We start from the raw sequence: 14,975 nt of genomic DNA, 5'->3' as shown, positions 1-14,975 counted from the left end.
GTTCTTTATATATTATGGATATTAAGCCTTTGTCAGATATATGACTTGCAAATATTTTTTCCCAGGTAGTGGGTTGTTTTCTTGTTTCAATCCTGTTTTCCCTTCCCTTGAAGAAGCTCTTTAGTCTGATGAAGTCCCATTTGTTTATTCTTTCTATTATTTCCCTTGTCTGAGGAGACATGGTGTCTGAAAAGATCCTTTTAATACTGATGTCAAACAGTGTACTGCCTACATTTTCTTCTAGAAGCTTTATGGTTTCAGGTCTCACCTTTAGGTCTTTGATCCATTTTGAGTTTATTTTTGTGAATGGTGAAAAAGAATGGTCAATTTTCATTCTTTTACACGTGGCTTTCCAGTGTCCCCAGCCCCATTTGTTGAAAAAATATTCTTTTCTCCATTGTATGCCCTCAGCTCCTTTGTCAAAGATAAGCTGTCCATAGATGTGTGGTTTTATTTCTGGGCTTTCAATTCTGATCCATTGATCTGTGCATCTGTTTTTGTACCAGTACCATGCTGTTTTGATTACTGTAGCTTTGTAGTATGCTTTGAAGTCAGGGATTGTGATGCCTCTAGCTTTGTTCTTCTTTCTCAGGATTGCTTTAGCAATTCGGGGTCTTTTGTTGCCCCATATGAATTTGAGGATTCTTTGTTCTATTTCTGTAAAGAATGTCATTGGGATTCTGATTGGGATAGCGTCGAATCTCTAGATTACTTTAGGTAGTATGGACATTTTAACTATGTTTATTCTTCCAATCCATGTGCGTGGAATGTCTTTCCATCTCTTTATGTCGTCATCAATTTCTTCAAGAAAGTCTGGTAGTTTTCGTTGTATAGATCTTTCACTTCCTTGGTTAAATTTATCCCAAGGTGTTTTATTCTTTTTGTTGCGATTATGAATGGTATTGTGTTTTTGAGTTCTTCTGTTAGTTCATTGTTAGCGTATAGAAATGCTACTGATTTATATATGTTGATTTTATACCCTGCAACTTTGCTGTAGCTGTTGATTATTTCTAATAGTTTTCCCATGGATTCTTTGGGGTTTTCTATATATAAGATCATGTCGTCTGCAAACAGCAAGAGTTTTACTTCTTCGTTGACTATTTAGATTCCTTTTATTTCCTTTGCCTGCCGAATTGCTCTGGCCAACACCTCCAGTACGATGTTGAATAGGAGTGGTGAAAGTGGGCACCCTTGTCTTGTTCCTGTCCTCAGAGGGATGGGTTTCAGTTTTCGTCCATTGAGTATGATGTTGGCTGTGGGTTTGTCATATATGGCCTTTATTATGTTGAGATACTTTCCTTCTATACCCATTTTATTGAGGGTTTTTATCATAAATGGATGTTGGATCTTGTCGAATGCTTTCTCTGCATCTATTGAGATGATCATGTGGTTTTTGTTTCTCATTTTGTTAATGTAGTGAATCACGTTGATTGACTTGCAGATGTTGAACCATCCCTGTGTCCCTGGTATAAATCCCACTTGATCATGGTGTGTAATCTTTTTCATGTGTTGCTGTATTCGATTTGCCAAAATTTTGTTGAGGATTTTGCATCTATGTTCATCGGTAATATTGGCCTGTAGTTTTCCTTCTTTGTGTTGTCCTTGTCAGGTTTGGGGATCAGAGTGATGTTGGCTTCATAGAATGTGTTAGAGAGTGCTCCATCTTCCTCGATTTTCTGGAATAGTTTGCGAAGGATAGGTATAAAATCTTGTTTGAATGTTTGGTAGAATTCTCCAGAGAAGCCATCTGGTCCTGGACTCTTATTTTTGGGGAGGTTTTTGATTACTGTTTCTATTTCTTTACTTGTGATTGGTCTATTCAGATTCTCTATTTCTTCCTGATTCAGTTTGGGGAGGTTGTAAGAGTCTAGGAATTTATCATTTTTTCTAGGTTGTTCAATTTGTTGGCATATAGTTTTTTATAATATTCTCTTATGATCCTTTGTATTTCTTCGGTATCTGTTGTGATTTCTCCTCTCTTGTTTCTAATTTTATTTATTTGAGACTTCTCTGTTTTTCTTAGTGAGTCTGGCTAAGGGTTTATCGATTTTGTTAATTTTTTGGAAGAACCAACTCTTTGTTTCATTGATCCTTTCTACTGTCTTTTTTGTTTCAACATCATTTATTTCTGCTCTAGTTTTTATTATTTCCCTCCTTCTACTGACTTTGGGCTTTGTTTGTTCTTCTTTATCTAATTCTGTTAGGTGTCTTTTGAGGTTGTTTATGTGAGATTTTTCTTGCTTATTGAGGTGGGCCTGTATTGCAGTGAATTTCCCTCTTAGGACTGCTTTTGCTGCGTCCCAAATGAGTTGGTATGGTGTGTTTTCATTTTCATTTGTCTCCAGATAATATTTGATTTCTTCTTTAATTTCTTCAATAATCCATTGTTTGTTCAGTAGCATGTTGTTTAGTCTCCACATTTTTGCCCCTTTCCCAGCTTTTTTCTTGTAGTTGATTTCTAGTTTCATAGCATTATCATCCGAAAAGATGCTCGATATTATTTCAACCCTCTTGAATTTATTGATGCTCGCTTTGTTTCCCAAGATATGGTCTATCCTTGAGAATGTTCCATGCGTGCTTGAGAAGAATGTGCAACCTGCTGTTTTTGGATGAAGTGTTCTATATGTATCTATTAAGTCCATCTGGTCTAATTTTTCATTTAATTCTATAATTTCCTTGTTGATTTTCTGTCTGGATGATCTATCCACTGGTGTTAATGGAGTGTTGAGGTCCCCTACTATTATTGTATTGTTGTTGATGTCTCCTTTTAGTTTTGTTAATAGTTGCTTTACAAATTTTGGTGCTCCTGTGTTGGGTGCATATATATTTATAAGTGTTATGTCATCTTGGTGGAGTGTCCCTTTTATCATTATATATTGCCCCTCTTTGTCTGTCTTTATCTGTTTTGCTTTGAAGTCTACTTTGTCTGATATAAGTATGGCAACACCTGCTTTCTTTTGTTCATTATTAGTTTGGAGTATTGTCTTCCATCCCTTCACTCTGAGTCTGTGTTTGTCTGTGGGGTTGAGGTGTGTTTCCTGGAGGCAGCATATTGTTGGGTCTTGTTCTTTGATCCATCTTGCCACTCTGTGCCTTTTGATTGGAGAGTTCAATCCATTTACATTTAGAGTGATTATTGAAACGTGGGGGTCTACCACTGCCATTTTATCACTTGTTTTCCAGTTCTCTTGCATTTCCTTTGTTTCTCGTCCCATGATTTTTTGATTCCTAATTCAGGTAGGTAAATTTCTGTATTGACTTTCTTCTTGTTTGTAATTTGTGTCTTTATTCTTGTTATTTGTTTAATGGTTACCAGCTCGTTTGTATAACACATCTCATAGATGAGATAGTTCTTTTTCTGATAGCCTCTTATTTCCTTAAATTAAAACGTTCCATCCCTTTTCTCTTCCCCTTCTCGGTTGTTATTGTCAGATTTTTTTTTTTCCTCTTCCTTCTTGAGTTGTGAGTTTGTGGTTAAAATGACAGGATTATATTTATTTTTGGTGTTTCCCATCCTTTTATCTTTAATGTTTTATTTAACTTTTGCTAACCTGTTCTGATGGAGAGCTCCTACTTTTTGTTATTGTCCTTATACTTATCTTCTTTGTTCTAGGTTTTGTAACCCCTGTCCTTTTTTTGATTTTTCGGTTATGAGGGTCTTCCTGAGCATTTCTTGAAGAGGAGGTCTTATGGCAATGAACTCCCTTAACTTGTTTATCTGGGAAAGTTTTTATTTCTCCATCATATTTGAAGGATATTGTCGCTGGGTAGAGTATTCCTGGCTGCAGGTTTTTGTCCTTCAGAGTTTTAAATATATCATTCCATTCTCTTCTAGCCTGTAAGGTATCTGCTGAGAAATTTGCTGGGGGTTCCTTTGTAGATTATTTTCTTTGTCGTTGACTTTTGCTAGCTTCACTACTATATGCCTTGGGGTTGGTCTTCTCACACTGATAAAGTTTGGAGATCTATTGGCTTCTGTCACATGAAGTTCCATCTCTCTCCCCAGGTTTGGAAAGTTCGCAGCGATTATTTCTTTGAACAGACTTTCTGCCCCCTTCTCCTTCTCTTCTCTCTCGGGTATACCTATAATCCTTATGTTGCATCTCCTAATTGAGTCGGATAATTCTCGGAGGGTTTCTTAATTTCTTTTTAGTCTTAGTTCTCTCTCCTCCTCTGTCTGCAGCATTTCTATATTCCTATCCTCCAAATTGCTAATTCTGTCCTCCATATTATCGACCCTACTGTTCAGAGAGTCCAGATTTTTCTTAATCTCCTCCATTGTGTTCTTCATCTCCAGTATTTCTGATTGGTTCTTCTTTATAGTATCAAACTCTTTTCTGACAAAGCTCCTGAACTCGTTGAGCTGTCTATCTGAATTCTCTTTTAACTTGCTGAGTTTTTTAATAATGGCTGTTTTGAATTCATCATCATTTAGGTTATCGATTTCATTGTCTTTGGGATTGTTTTCTGGGTACTTGTCATTTTCCTTCTGTTCTGGAGATTTAATATATTTTTTCATACTGTTTGATGGCGTGGATTTGTGCCTCCACATAGAGATAGAGTTTAGTTACTGCTTCAACTTGTTTCAATTGTTGTGGGGGGGCGAGCAGCTGTTTAGACTGCACTGACCAGGAACCCTGTCAGCTGTTACTGACTGGACCTGGGCCCCTCCTCATAGTCACAGTGGTCCCATGTGGTCCCTCATCAGTTGTGGGGGCAATCACAAGGGGGCCTCAGGCTGCTGGTGCCTACTGTTGCAGACCACCTAGACGTGCTCCCTCCTTGAGGTCTGCAGCGGTGTTATGGGCTTTCCCAGCAGCCGGGAGCAGGATCACCTATAATCGCAGCTCTGTCACTGTCAGAGCCCCCAAGATCTCACTTCTCCACTATAGGTCCCAGCAGAACTATAGGTACCTTCAGCAGTCTGTGGTTAGCTCACCTAGCTGTGCCACTTTTGCCCCAGGGCCTTCCAGCCTTCTGATTGCCGGTCGGGGCCTCTCCACTAGTACTGTGTAGAGGCTGTCGCTGAGGCTGCTGTGGGAACCTGGAGTTTCCCCCTGGGCCAGGAAGCCGGGCCACTGGAGCTCCACCCAGCCCCCAACCATGCCCACAGTATCGCTGGATACCTCTTGCACCCTCTGGGCCACAGCTGGCGTCCGTGAGTCCGGCGGCGGCTGGCGGGCTGCTGACTTGCCCAGGATCCTGATCTTTGGGAGCCTCCCAGCATTCTGAATGCTGGGCGGGGCCTTTCTGCTAATGGCGAGCAGAGGCTTTCCCTGCCGCCGAGCAGAGGCTTTCCTTGCCACCGGTGCGGGACCCTGGAGATTCCCTCTGGGCTGCGGAGTTGGGCGCTGGAGCTCCACCTGGCCCCCGATCATGCCCATGGGATCTCTGGGTGCCTTTTGCACCCTCTGGGGCACAGCTGGAGTCTGTGAGTCCTGCAGCGACTGGCAGGCTGCTGCCTTGCTGGGAATTCTGCTCTTTGGGAGCCTCCCGGCATTCTGAATGCTGGGCGGGGCCTTTCTGCTGATGGCGAGCAGAGGCTTTCCCTGCTGCCGGTGTGGGACTCTGGGGTTTCCCCCTGGGCTTAGGTGTAATCACGAGGGGCTTAGGTAGGGCTGTAGTCACACGTTTCCACCGTCACTCTGCCAGTGAGTGCACACTCCCGCCCTTGGTGTGTGGCGATGCTGTGGGGGAGTCCGCTGGAAGAGAGCCTCTTGCAGGTACTAGGCTGTCCAGAGGTCGGGGGTCAGAGAGTTTTCACCTATCTCCACCTCCTCCGGGGGGGAAGTCCGTCTGCCTTCTGATGTATAGCAGCACGGGTCTCTCAGGCATCCTGAGATGCTATATGGATATCCTTTGTTAACCGATGAATGTCCAATTAGTTGTAGATTCAAAGGGAGAGAGACAAAGAAGACTACTCACTCTGCCATCTTGGCCCCGCCTCCCTATACATATTATTTTTTATGAACTAATTGAGAGTAAAATGGTTAGTACCAGTAATACTTCAGTGTATAATTCCTAAGAACAAATATATTCTCTTAACTGATCACATTGCAATTATCAAAATCAAGACATTATATCATATACAGTGCATTTAAAACCATGAGACTGGATGTCATCACCAACAGAGCGGGTATGAATAGAATAGAGAGGAAGATAAAGGCCTGGGCCCTGGAGCACCCTGCTGTCAGGAGGCCAGGGAGCTGAGGAGGCTGAGAAGGACTGTCAGCAAGTGAAGAGCAGACTAGATAAGAATGGGATTTTTATATTGTACTTTCAAACACCTTTAATGACTTCTTTTTCTTCTTTTCTAGCTGAGTTACGCAATGTGACAAATTGTCAATCTAACCAACCAAGGTAAGGAAAAACCTTGTTGATGAAACCAGAAGAATTAGGGATGTGATATTCTTGAAACAAGCATTTAGTGTGGTAAGCAGTACTTATTTCAGACTTGAGCTTGGTCCTCGGCTGCTTGGAAATTTGGAAAAATCACATCTCCTCCCTCCCACCTGTGCTCTCACTTTCCAGGCTAAGAGATAGAATCAACAACGTAATTCTCCCTTGGGTTGACTTATTTTATTATTGCTCTTAAGAGGGAAATGAGAGACAAGCAGTGCTTGGAGCTCCTTGAAATCAGCTCCCTTTGAGTTGATTTCAAGTAAAGGCTTATGAAGATGATTATCGTGAAGCAGATCAGTAAAGGGTGTGAGTAATGTGAGACTCTTAAAAGAGGTAAATGGGCTTTGTTGGGGAAACCCTTAGTATAGAAACATTAGCTGCAATATGAGACTCAGATCTTTTCTTAGTTTCTTTTCTGCAGTAAACTTAGCTGCTACATTTTTTGTCTTTAGTAATGAAGGTGATGCCATCAAAGTTTTTGTGCGAATTCGTCCACTTACAGAGGGTTCTGGATCAGCCGATGGAGAGCAAAATTTATGCTTATCTTTGCTCTCCTCTACGACTCTCCGGCTGCACTCCAACCCTGAGCCCAAGATCTTCACATTTGATCATGTCGCAGACATGGACACCACTCAGGTAATGAAATTTTGGAAACTTAACTTTCCGTTTGGAAAATATAAGATTCTGTTATATGTGAGGATTTTGTTTCTGGTCTCTTTAGTTTGATAGATTTAAGATAAGGAGGTGCAAACATTCCAAAAATATTTTAAATTTAATTTTACTAAATATTTTTCTTCCTTCATCAAACTTTGTACCAAAATGGCAAGCCTCCCATGCTTTCCCTCTCTGTCCAGTGACGGAGGTTGGTGAAGGTTTACTTTTGAGAGCCACTTGGAGATTGATAAGTACGGTTGAACTGCCTGGTTTAAGGAGAGTGTCTTAGTTCTGGTTGCTGTAACAAAAATGTCGTAGACTAGGTGGCTTTTAAACAACAAACACTGATTTCTCAGTTTGGAAGGTTGAGAACTCCAGGGTCAAGGCCAGGAGACCCAGTGTCTGGTGAGGACTTGCTTCCTGACTTGCAGACAGCTGCCTTCTCAGTGTGTCCTCACGTGGTGGAGAGAGGAAGAGAGCAAGAGCGTTCTCTCATGTGTCTTATAAAGGCGCTGCTCCCGTCATGAGGGGTTCACCCTCGTGACCTAATTACCTCCCAAAGGCCCCATCTCCAAATACCATTACTTTGGGGATTAGAGTTTCAAAATAGGAATTTTGGGGAGGACGCAAACATTCAGTCTATGGCAGGGAGTGATAGATTTAAGATACTATTCTATCAATAACTGCTCTTCTTTCTTTCTTTCTTTTTAAGATTTTATCTTTCCTTTTTCTCCCCAAAGCTCCCTGGTACATAGTTGTATATTCTAGTTGTGGGTCCCTCTAGTGGTGGCATGTGGGATGCCGCCTCAGCATGGCCTGATGAGCAGTGCCATGTCCACGCCCAGGACTGGCAAAACCCTGGGCTGTCTAAGCGGAGTGTGCGGACTCAACCACTCGGCCACGTGGTCAGCTCCAATAACTGCTTTTCTAATTAAGGACAATTTAGTTAAGATCTAGTCAGCACTACCCAATAGAACTTTCTGCAGTGGTGGAAATGTTCTGTATCTGTGCTGTCCGTTACAGTAGCCTCTAGCCATATGTGGCCCTTAAAGTTTAAATTAATGAAGATTAAATGAAATTTGAAATTCAGCCACATGTGGCTAGTGCATCTGAGAAACTGAATTTCAAATTTTATTTAATCTTCGTTAGTTTAAATTTAAATAGCCACATAAGGCTAATGGCTACCATATTGGACATCACAGATCTCGATTATTCCCTTATACACATGGATGCTTTTGGTTAGATATTTAGATCTTTAGATCTTTTTTCTTTTCATCCAGGGCATGGCTGGATAATGGAAATATAAAGTGAGCCACATATATAATTAAGAATTTTCCAGTAGCCACATTAAAAAAAAATTTAAAAGAAACAGGTCAAATTAGTTTTAATTCTGTATCTTATTTAACCCAGTATATCCAAAATATCATTTCAACATATAGTCAACATAAAGCAAGTTATTAATGAGATATTTTCCATTCTCTTTTTCATGCTCATTCTTCCAAATCTGATATATATTTTACACTTACAACACATCTCAAGTTGGACTAGCCACATTTCAGGTGCTCAACAGCCACATATAGACTCAAGGCTACTGTATTAGACAATGAAGGTCTAGGAATTCCTGCACTGTTGATAAGACTGCGTTTACTTATATGTAAAAATGAAAATAAAGGGGCTAGGGGCCGGCCCCGTGGCCAAGTGGTTAAGTTTGCGCACTCTACTTCGACGGCCCAGGGTTTCACTGGTCTGGATCCTGGGTGCGGACATGGCACTGCTCATTGAGCCATGCTGAGGTGGTGTACCACGTAGCACAACTGGAAGGACCTACAACTAGAATATACAACTATGTACTGGGGGGTTTTGGAGAGAAGAAGAAAAGAAAAAAAAAGAAAAGAAAAATCAGATATAGATTATTTAGCAAAAGCTTGTGAGAAAAGCACTGATGAACATATAGGGCTATGTATTTTATGCTAATACTAGTATAATGTTTGCACGCAGTGTGCTAAACAAAATTCTGTATAAACTCTAGATGTGAGCTTTAAATCTATAATTGCATAGGAGATTAACGGGTATAATTATGTTTAAAGTTTTATCATCTTACGTGTTTTATCCTTTTTTCCATAGAGGATATAATTTTCATTTTCACAAGTATTTAAAAAAGTCTAAGCACACAATTCTTTTTGTTATATTTTAGAGTGTGGTTTAGTAAAAATGTTTTCATTTTTATGAAATGTTAACATTTGGTGCTTACGTTTGTAGGAGTCTGTGTTCTCGGCTGTGGCCAAAGGCATTGTGGAGTCTTGCATGAGCGGTTATAATGGTACCATCTTTGCATAGTAAGTTGTTGACTGTGTCCTTATAGAAAGGTACTGTAATAAATGCTTCTATTCATTTTCTATGGCTGCTGTAACAAATTACCACGAACTTAGTGGCTTGAAACAACACATTTATTATCTTTAGGTTCTGTAGGTCAGAAGTCTGACACGGGTCTCACTGAGCTAAAATGAAGGTTCAGCAGGGCTGTGTTCCTTTCTGGAAGCTCTAGGGGAGAATCCATTTCCTGGCCTTTTCCAGCTTCTAGGGGCCACCCGTGTTACTTGGCTCCCAGCCCCCTTACCTATACTGAAAGCTGACAACATGCTTCTCCAGCTCTTCCTTGGTCACATCTCCCTCTGACTGCAGCTGAGACAGGGTCTCTAATTTTAAGGACACATGTGATGAGCTTGGCCCCACCTGGATAATCACAGTGGCAGGGATATTAAACTCCACCTTCTGGACAGGAGAGTATCTACATATGTTATTTGGAATTCTTCTGTTAGGAAGATTCATCTCTTCCTCCATATTTATTCAAATATTTATTTACATGGTATGGACTCGTGTATTTATTTTATACTTTGGGTTATAATCCAGTACTACATTGTTTTTATTTTGTTGCTCATATTCTTCTAGCTCGGCCATTGGGAACTATTTGAGATTGGTTTCTGTGTCCCTTTGGCATGTCACATCCTTTTGTTTTTTGAGCACTTCCTTACTTTAGGTTGCTACAAGATGCTCCTGGCTCATCTTATATTTTCCCTGTCCTAGACCTAGAATTGGTCATTTCACCAAGGAGCCCTGGTTCCTTTTATTGGAGAATAGTATTTAGAAACCAAGATCTGGGCACTAGGTGTGCTTGTTGCTACTGGAGTATCAATGCTTCTAGGCCTTCTCAGCAGACAGAGCTAGGTAATTTATGTGTGTGTACTAAGTCATGAATACAGGCATATCCATAATTGTTTCTGTATCTATGCATGTGTATATATGTTAAGCTAAACTTCAGTTCATACTGATGTCTCTGAGTCTAATCCAAGGGTTTAGAATCCACATGAGTTTATTCTAGAATCCTGTGAATCCACAGGGTTCATTCTAGCCTTCTTTTCTTGTTTGTCTGTAACTTCCCATTCTGACAGCAAAAGGTTCTATCATCCATTTATTTATTTGTTCAACCCCGGTACACAGGTAGAGCAATGTCAGAATTGTTAGCCTCTATCCCTGTGAGAAATGAATCTACTGAGTACAGTGTTTATGTACAGATACCCCTTTTTTTATGCCTTACAATTTCCTATCAAAACCTCATTTTCTAAAGTTACTTAGGTCAGCTTCTTTTCCACCTAGCCCCTTCAGCACAGTTGTGTCATGCTTTTGTAATACACTTAGCTGCGTTCCATCCTGGGATCTCCAGCATCCTGGTTGATGTGTTTTGTTTTTTTTTAAAGATTTTATTTTTCCTTTTTTTCCCAAAGCCCCCTGGTACATAGTTGTGTATTTTTAGTTGTGGGTCCTTCTAGTTGTGGCATGTGGATGCTGCCTCAGCATGGCTTGATGAGTGGTGCTATGTCTGCACCCAGGATTCAAACTGGCAAAACCCTGGGCCACCGAAGCAGAGCACGTGAACTTCACCACTTGGCCATGGGGCCGGCCCCAGGTTGATGTGTTTTGCTTCTTTATGTAGTTGCATACTTTAGAGTTCACCCTTTGTGATGTACGGTTGTATAGTGTCTTAACAAATGCAGAGAGCCATGTATTTATCACCCCAGTGCTGAAGAGAACAGTTCCTTTACCTTAAAAGTTCCACGTTTGTCCCCTTTGAGGTCAGCCACTCCTTCTCCCAACCCCTGACATCCAGGGTACACTAATATATTTTCCATTCCTATAGTTTTGCCTTTTCCAGAGGGTTATATGAATGGAATCATACAGTATGTAGACTTTTGGATCTGGCTTTTTTCTTTTGGTAAAATTCATTTAAGCTTCGTTTATGTTGTTGCATGCATCAATAGCTTATTCTTACTAGCTTATTCCAACCCCCCCCCCCCTTTTTTTGGTTGTATAGTGTTTTATTGTATAGCTGTATCACATTTTGTTTATCCATTCCCCTGTTAAAGGATATCTTGGTTGCTTCCAGTTTTTAGGAATTACGAATAAAGTTGCTACAAACATTCGAATATTGGTTTTTGTGTGAACATACGTTTTCAGATCACTTGAGTAAATACCTAGGAAGGCAATTGCTGAGTCATGTGGTAAGTTTATGATTAACTTTTATGAGAAACTGCCAAACTGTCTTCCAAAATGTATGTTTAAAGTGAGTAATGATCCTGAATTTCTAAATGTTGGCAGCCGTAAAATATTGCTACAGGTTTAATATTGGAATGTAAGCTGGAAGTCCAGAAGGCATTGTGACAACCTTGGCATTTATTCACGGTGAATTTTAGTATCATTTCAGATTTATTTTGTAAGTAGGAATATAATTTGTAGTATAATTTTTTCTTCTTCTAGCAATAGAGTTTGTAATTTTATTTCAAACTAGAGGTTTTTAATAGTATGTAATGAATTCTATAATTCATTTTGAGCAGCTGATGTTTTGTGTGTGTGTGTGTGCGTGCTCCTAGTTCATCTATAATTGACTCAAAACACAAAAAAATATAAAATACATTAAGAAGTTTAAAGCTTAGCCTCCTGTTGCACCTACATTCTTCCTTGAAAATCTGCCTTTCCTTTCATGCTTATTTTTCAGTCATGTTCAGCAGGACTCAATGTTCTCTCTTGAGTGATGAGGCAAATAACTATTTTCTCGTGTCTTCTCAAGAGAAAAATGATTTTTTTTTTTACGGAATGTTTTGAGTGGTAAAGTTAAAAAATGAATTGGAAGTAAGAGCCACAATTGCCAGAGATTATAAATCTTCAGAACTGTTTTCTTTGAAGTGTCTGTAGGCGTACTAGTTGTAATGTTTAATTTGTGGCATATTCATTAATAACTTAATGAAAATTGCTTTTGGCAGTCGAGGGTAGGAATGAGAAACACTTGGAGAGAAATGAGCGTCTGACTAGGTGGTTAGATGAGCATACTTCCTGGTTTACCTAAGACGGTCCTGATTCTAGAGTAATTGTTAGTGTCGCCTTCACTCTCAAGTAGGGGACTCAATAATGTCCGTTCTCGTTCTGAGTTACTAAAGAACTTTTTTTCCTACTTCCGAAAGAAACAGGTAAACAGCTAGACCATACTGTTTTCTATCTTTTGGGACATTTAACCAGAAAGTAAATTCAAAATTTCATATTGTACTGTGAATCCAAGCTAAAGACATTTGACACCCTGGTTAACATCTTTCTTCAACAAACTTTTTTATGTTTAGTTTTTTATTATTCCTGTTTCTTGGGATAACCAAGGAGATACAACACTGTGAATAAAAATCAAACCTATAGCTTAAAGATTTTTAAATTGCTTTATTTTTAAATGAAGACATTTTAGTATCTTTTAAAGGCAGAATTTAGGAAAAGAATTGCTGCTTTAGAATAGCAAAAATTGGAAATAAAAGTCCAGATTCTGGTTAAATAAATTATATGTTCGTGGAATACAATGCAGCTATTAAAAATAATGAGGTAGATCTCTACTGACTTAGAAAAACAGGTTGCAGAACACTATTGAAGAGCATCATTCCAATTTTGTAAATAAAAATTTGATAAGGGGCTGGCCCCATGGCTGAGTGGTTAAAGTTCCACTTTGACAGCCAGAGTTCGCAGGTTTGGATCCCTGATGCAGACCTACTCCACTCATCAGCCCTGCTGTGGAGGAATCCCACATACAAAACATAGAGGAAAATTGGCTCAGATGTTAGCTCAGGGTGAATCTTCCTCACCAAAAAAAGAAAAAAAATTAGATGAAAACTCTGATGGCTGTGTTTGTGTAATCTGGAAGCATACCAGACAATTAATAGTGGTTAGCTCTTGTGGTAGAATAGGAGAGAAAGAAAATGGATCATTCGCTTTTTACCTAATATAATTTTTAAAAAGAGGGAAAATAAGCTCTTTGTGGGGAAAACATATATACTAATAGACCATATTAAAATAGGGGGGTAGGGGGCCCACCTGGTGGCGCAGCAGTTAAGTGTGCACATTCAGCTTCTTGGCGGCCCTGGGTTCGCCGGTTCAGATCCCGGGTGCGGACATGGCACCGCTTGGCACGCCATGCTTTGGCAGGCATCCCACTATAAAGTGGAGGAAGATGGGCACGGATGTTAGCTCAGGGCCAGTCTTCCTCAGCAAAAAGAGGAGGATTGACAGCAGATGTTAGCTCAGGGCTAATCTTCCTCAAAAAAAAAAAAATAAATAAATAAAATAGGAGAGTAGTCTTCTAAATTTCATGTGTAATAATACTACATAAAACATTTCTTCTTTTACAGTGGACAGACTGGCTCAGGGAAAACGTTTACTATGATGGGTAAGTAAATTGAAGATTAACATTTGCTGCCTTAGTCTGCTCTTTCTGTGATGACGGCACCTAGTACATTTTTTGAGAAGGCATAATTTCTATATATGATGTTGACCTCGTAAAATGAGGGCTGATCCCAGGCTTCTGTCAGATTGTGAGTTCCATGATGGCAAAGTCTATGTTTGCAGCTATGTTCCCAGCTCAATGCTGGGCACAAAATAGGTTCTCAATGGACAGTTTTTGAGTTGGGTTTAATGAAGTTTTATGTATTTATATCTGTATAACCTCTACCCAGATCAAGATTCCTGGTCAGTAACGACTCCCACCCCCATCCCCTGAAGTGTGCGTCCCTCTGACTTCTGTCATTATTAGTTTTGCTTGTTTTTGGATTTTTACAAATGAAATTTTACTGTATGTACTCTTTTATGTCTGGCTTCTTTCTCTCAGCGTTCAGTTTCTAAGATTCGCTCATGTTGCTGCATGAAGCAGTTTATTTCCATTTCTGTATAATATATTATTGTATGAATATACCACAAATCTTCCATTCTACTGTTGATAGACATTTGGATTATTTCCAGTTTGGGACCATGTGAATAGTGCTGCTGTGCACATTTTTTCTTGTATGTGTCCTTTAAAGTCAGTTCTGTTGGATATATATCTGGGAGTGGAATTGCTGTGTCAACGCATGAGACCCAATCTCATATGCAATAAGTAAAGTACAATTATTTGGTGTTTCTGCCCATATTGCTACCTGGCAGTAGGAAAAATTTGAAGCTTGGTACCTACATGGACTTTTTAATTTACCAAACAACTACTTTTTAAAATTATGGGCCTTTCCTTCAGTCCTATTGATAAGTAGTTTCTATTATGTGATCTCTCACAGACCAAAATTTAACTTGTTTGGGGGCACAAATAGAAAAGTGATTATACAATGTGTCATCTTATTTCTGTATGAATGGCCTTTCAGTGTTACCATTTTGAAGGACTCCTATAATAGAATAAAAATGAATTGCCAAATACTTTTTTTTTTACATTTTTTTAGGGCCATCTGAATCTGATAATTTTTCTCATAACCTGAGAGGAGTAATCCCACGAAGTTTTGAATATTTGTTTTCCTTAATTGATCGTGAAAAAGAGAAGGTAAAACTTACTGTAAAATTAAAGCAGTTCTATGAAG

The 14,975-nt window shown here is 39.6% G+C and overlaps 1 protein-coding gene across 6 annotated transcripts in view; it reads left to right on the top strand.

Moving 5' to 3' along the window:
• The window catches only part of KIF15 (kinesin family member 15), a 60,057-nt gene that overhangs the window by 4,651 nt on the left and 40,431 nt on the right, over window positions 1-14,975 (top strand). For 4 of the 6 annotated variants that reach the window (XM_044753860.2, XM_044753859.2, XM_014852448.3 and 1 more), the window contains exons 2-6: window positions 6,318-6,360; window positions 6,855-7,038; window positions 9,316-9,392; window positions 13,770-13,807; window positions 14,841-14,938. In XM_044753860.2, coding sequence (XP_044609795.1) covers window positions 6,318-6,360; window positions 6,855-7,038; window positions 9,316-9,392; window positions 13,770-13,807; window positions 14,841-14,938 — 440 coding nt within the window. Of the gene's footprint in view, window positions 1-6,317; window positions 6,361-6,854; window positions 7,039-9,315; window positions 9,393-11,592; window positions 11,613-11,730; window positions 11,825-13,769; window positions 13,808-14,840; window positions 14,939-14,975 lie in introns of those variants that run through there. The other 2 variants (XM_044753861.2, XM_070493599.1) reach the window with 2 other exon arrangements.

Source organism: Equus asinus, chromosome 21 (assembly GCF_041296235.1).
Source record: "Equus asinus isolate D_3611 breed Donkey chromosome 21, EquAss-T2T_v2, whole genome shotgun sequence".
Lineage (NCBI taxonomy): Eukaryota > Metazoa > Chordata > Mammalia > Perissodactyla > Equidae > Equus > Equus asinus.
The sequence above is the reverse complement of the archived record's forward strand: the minus strand, read 5'-3'. Positions and strand labels throughout refer to the sequence as shown.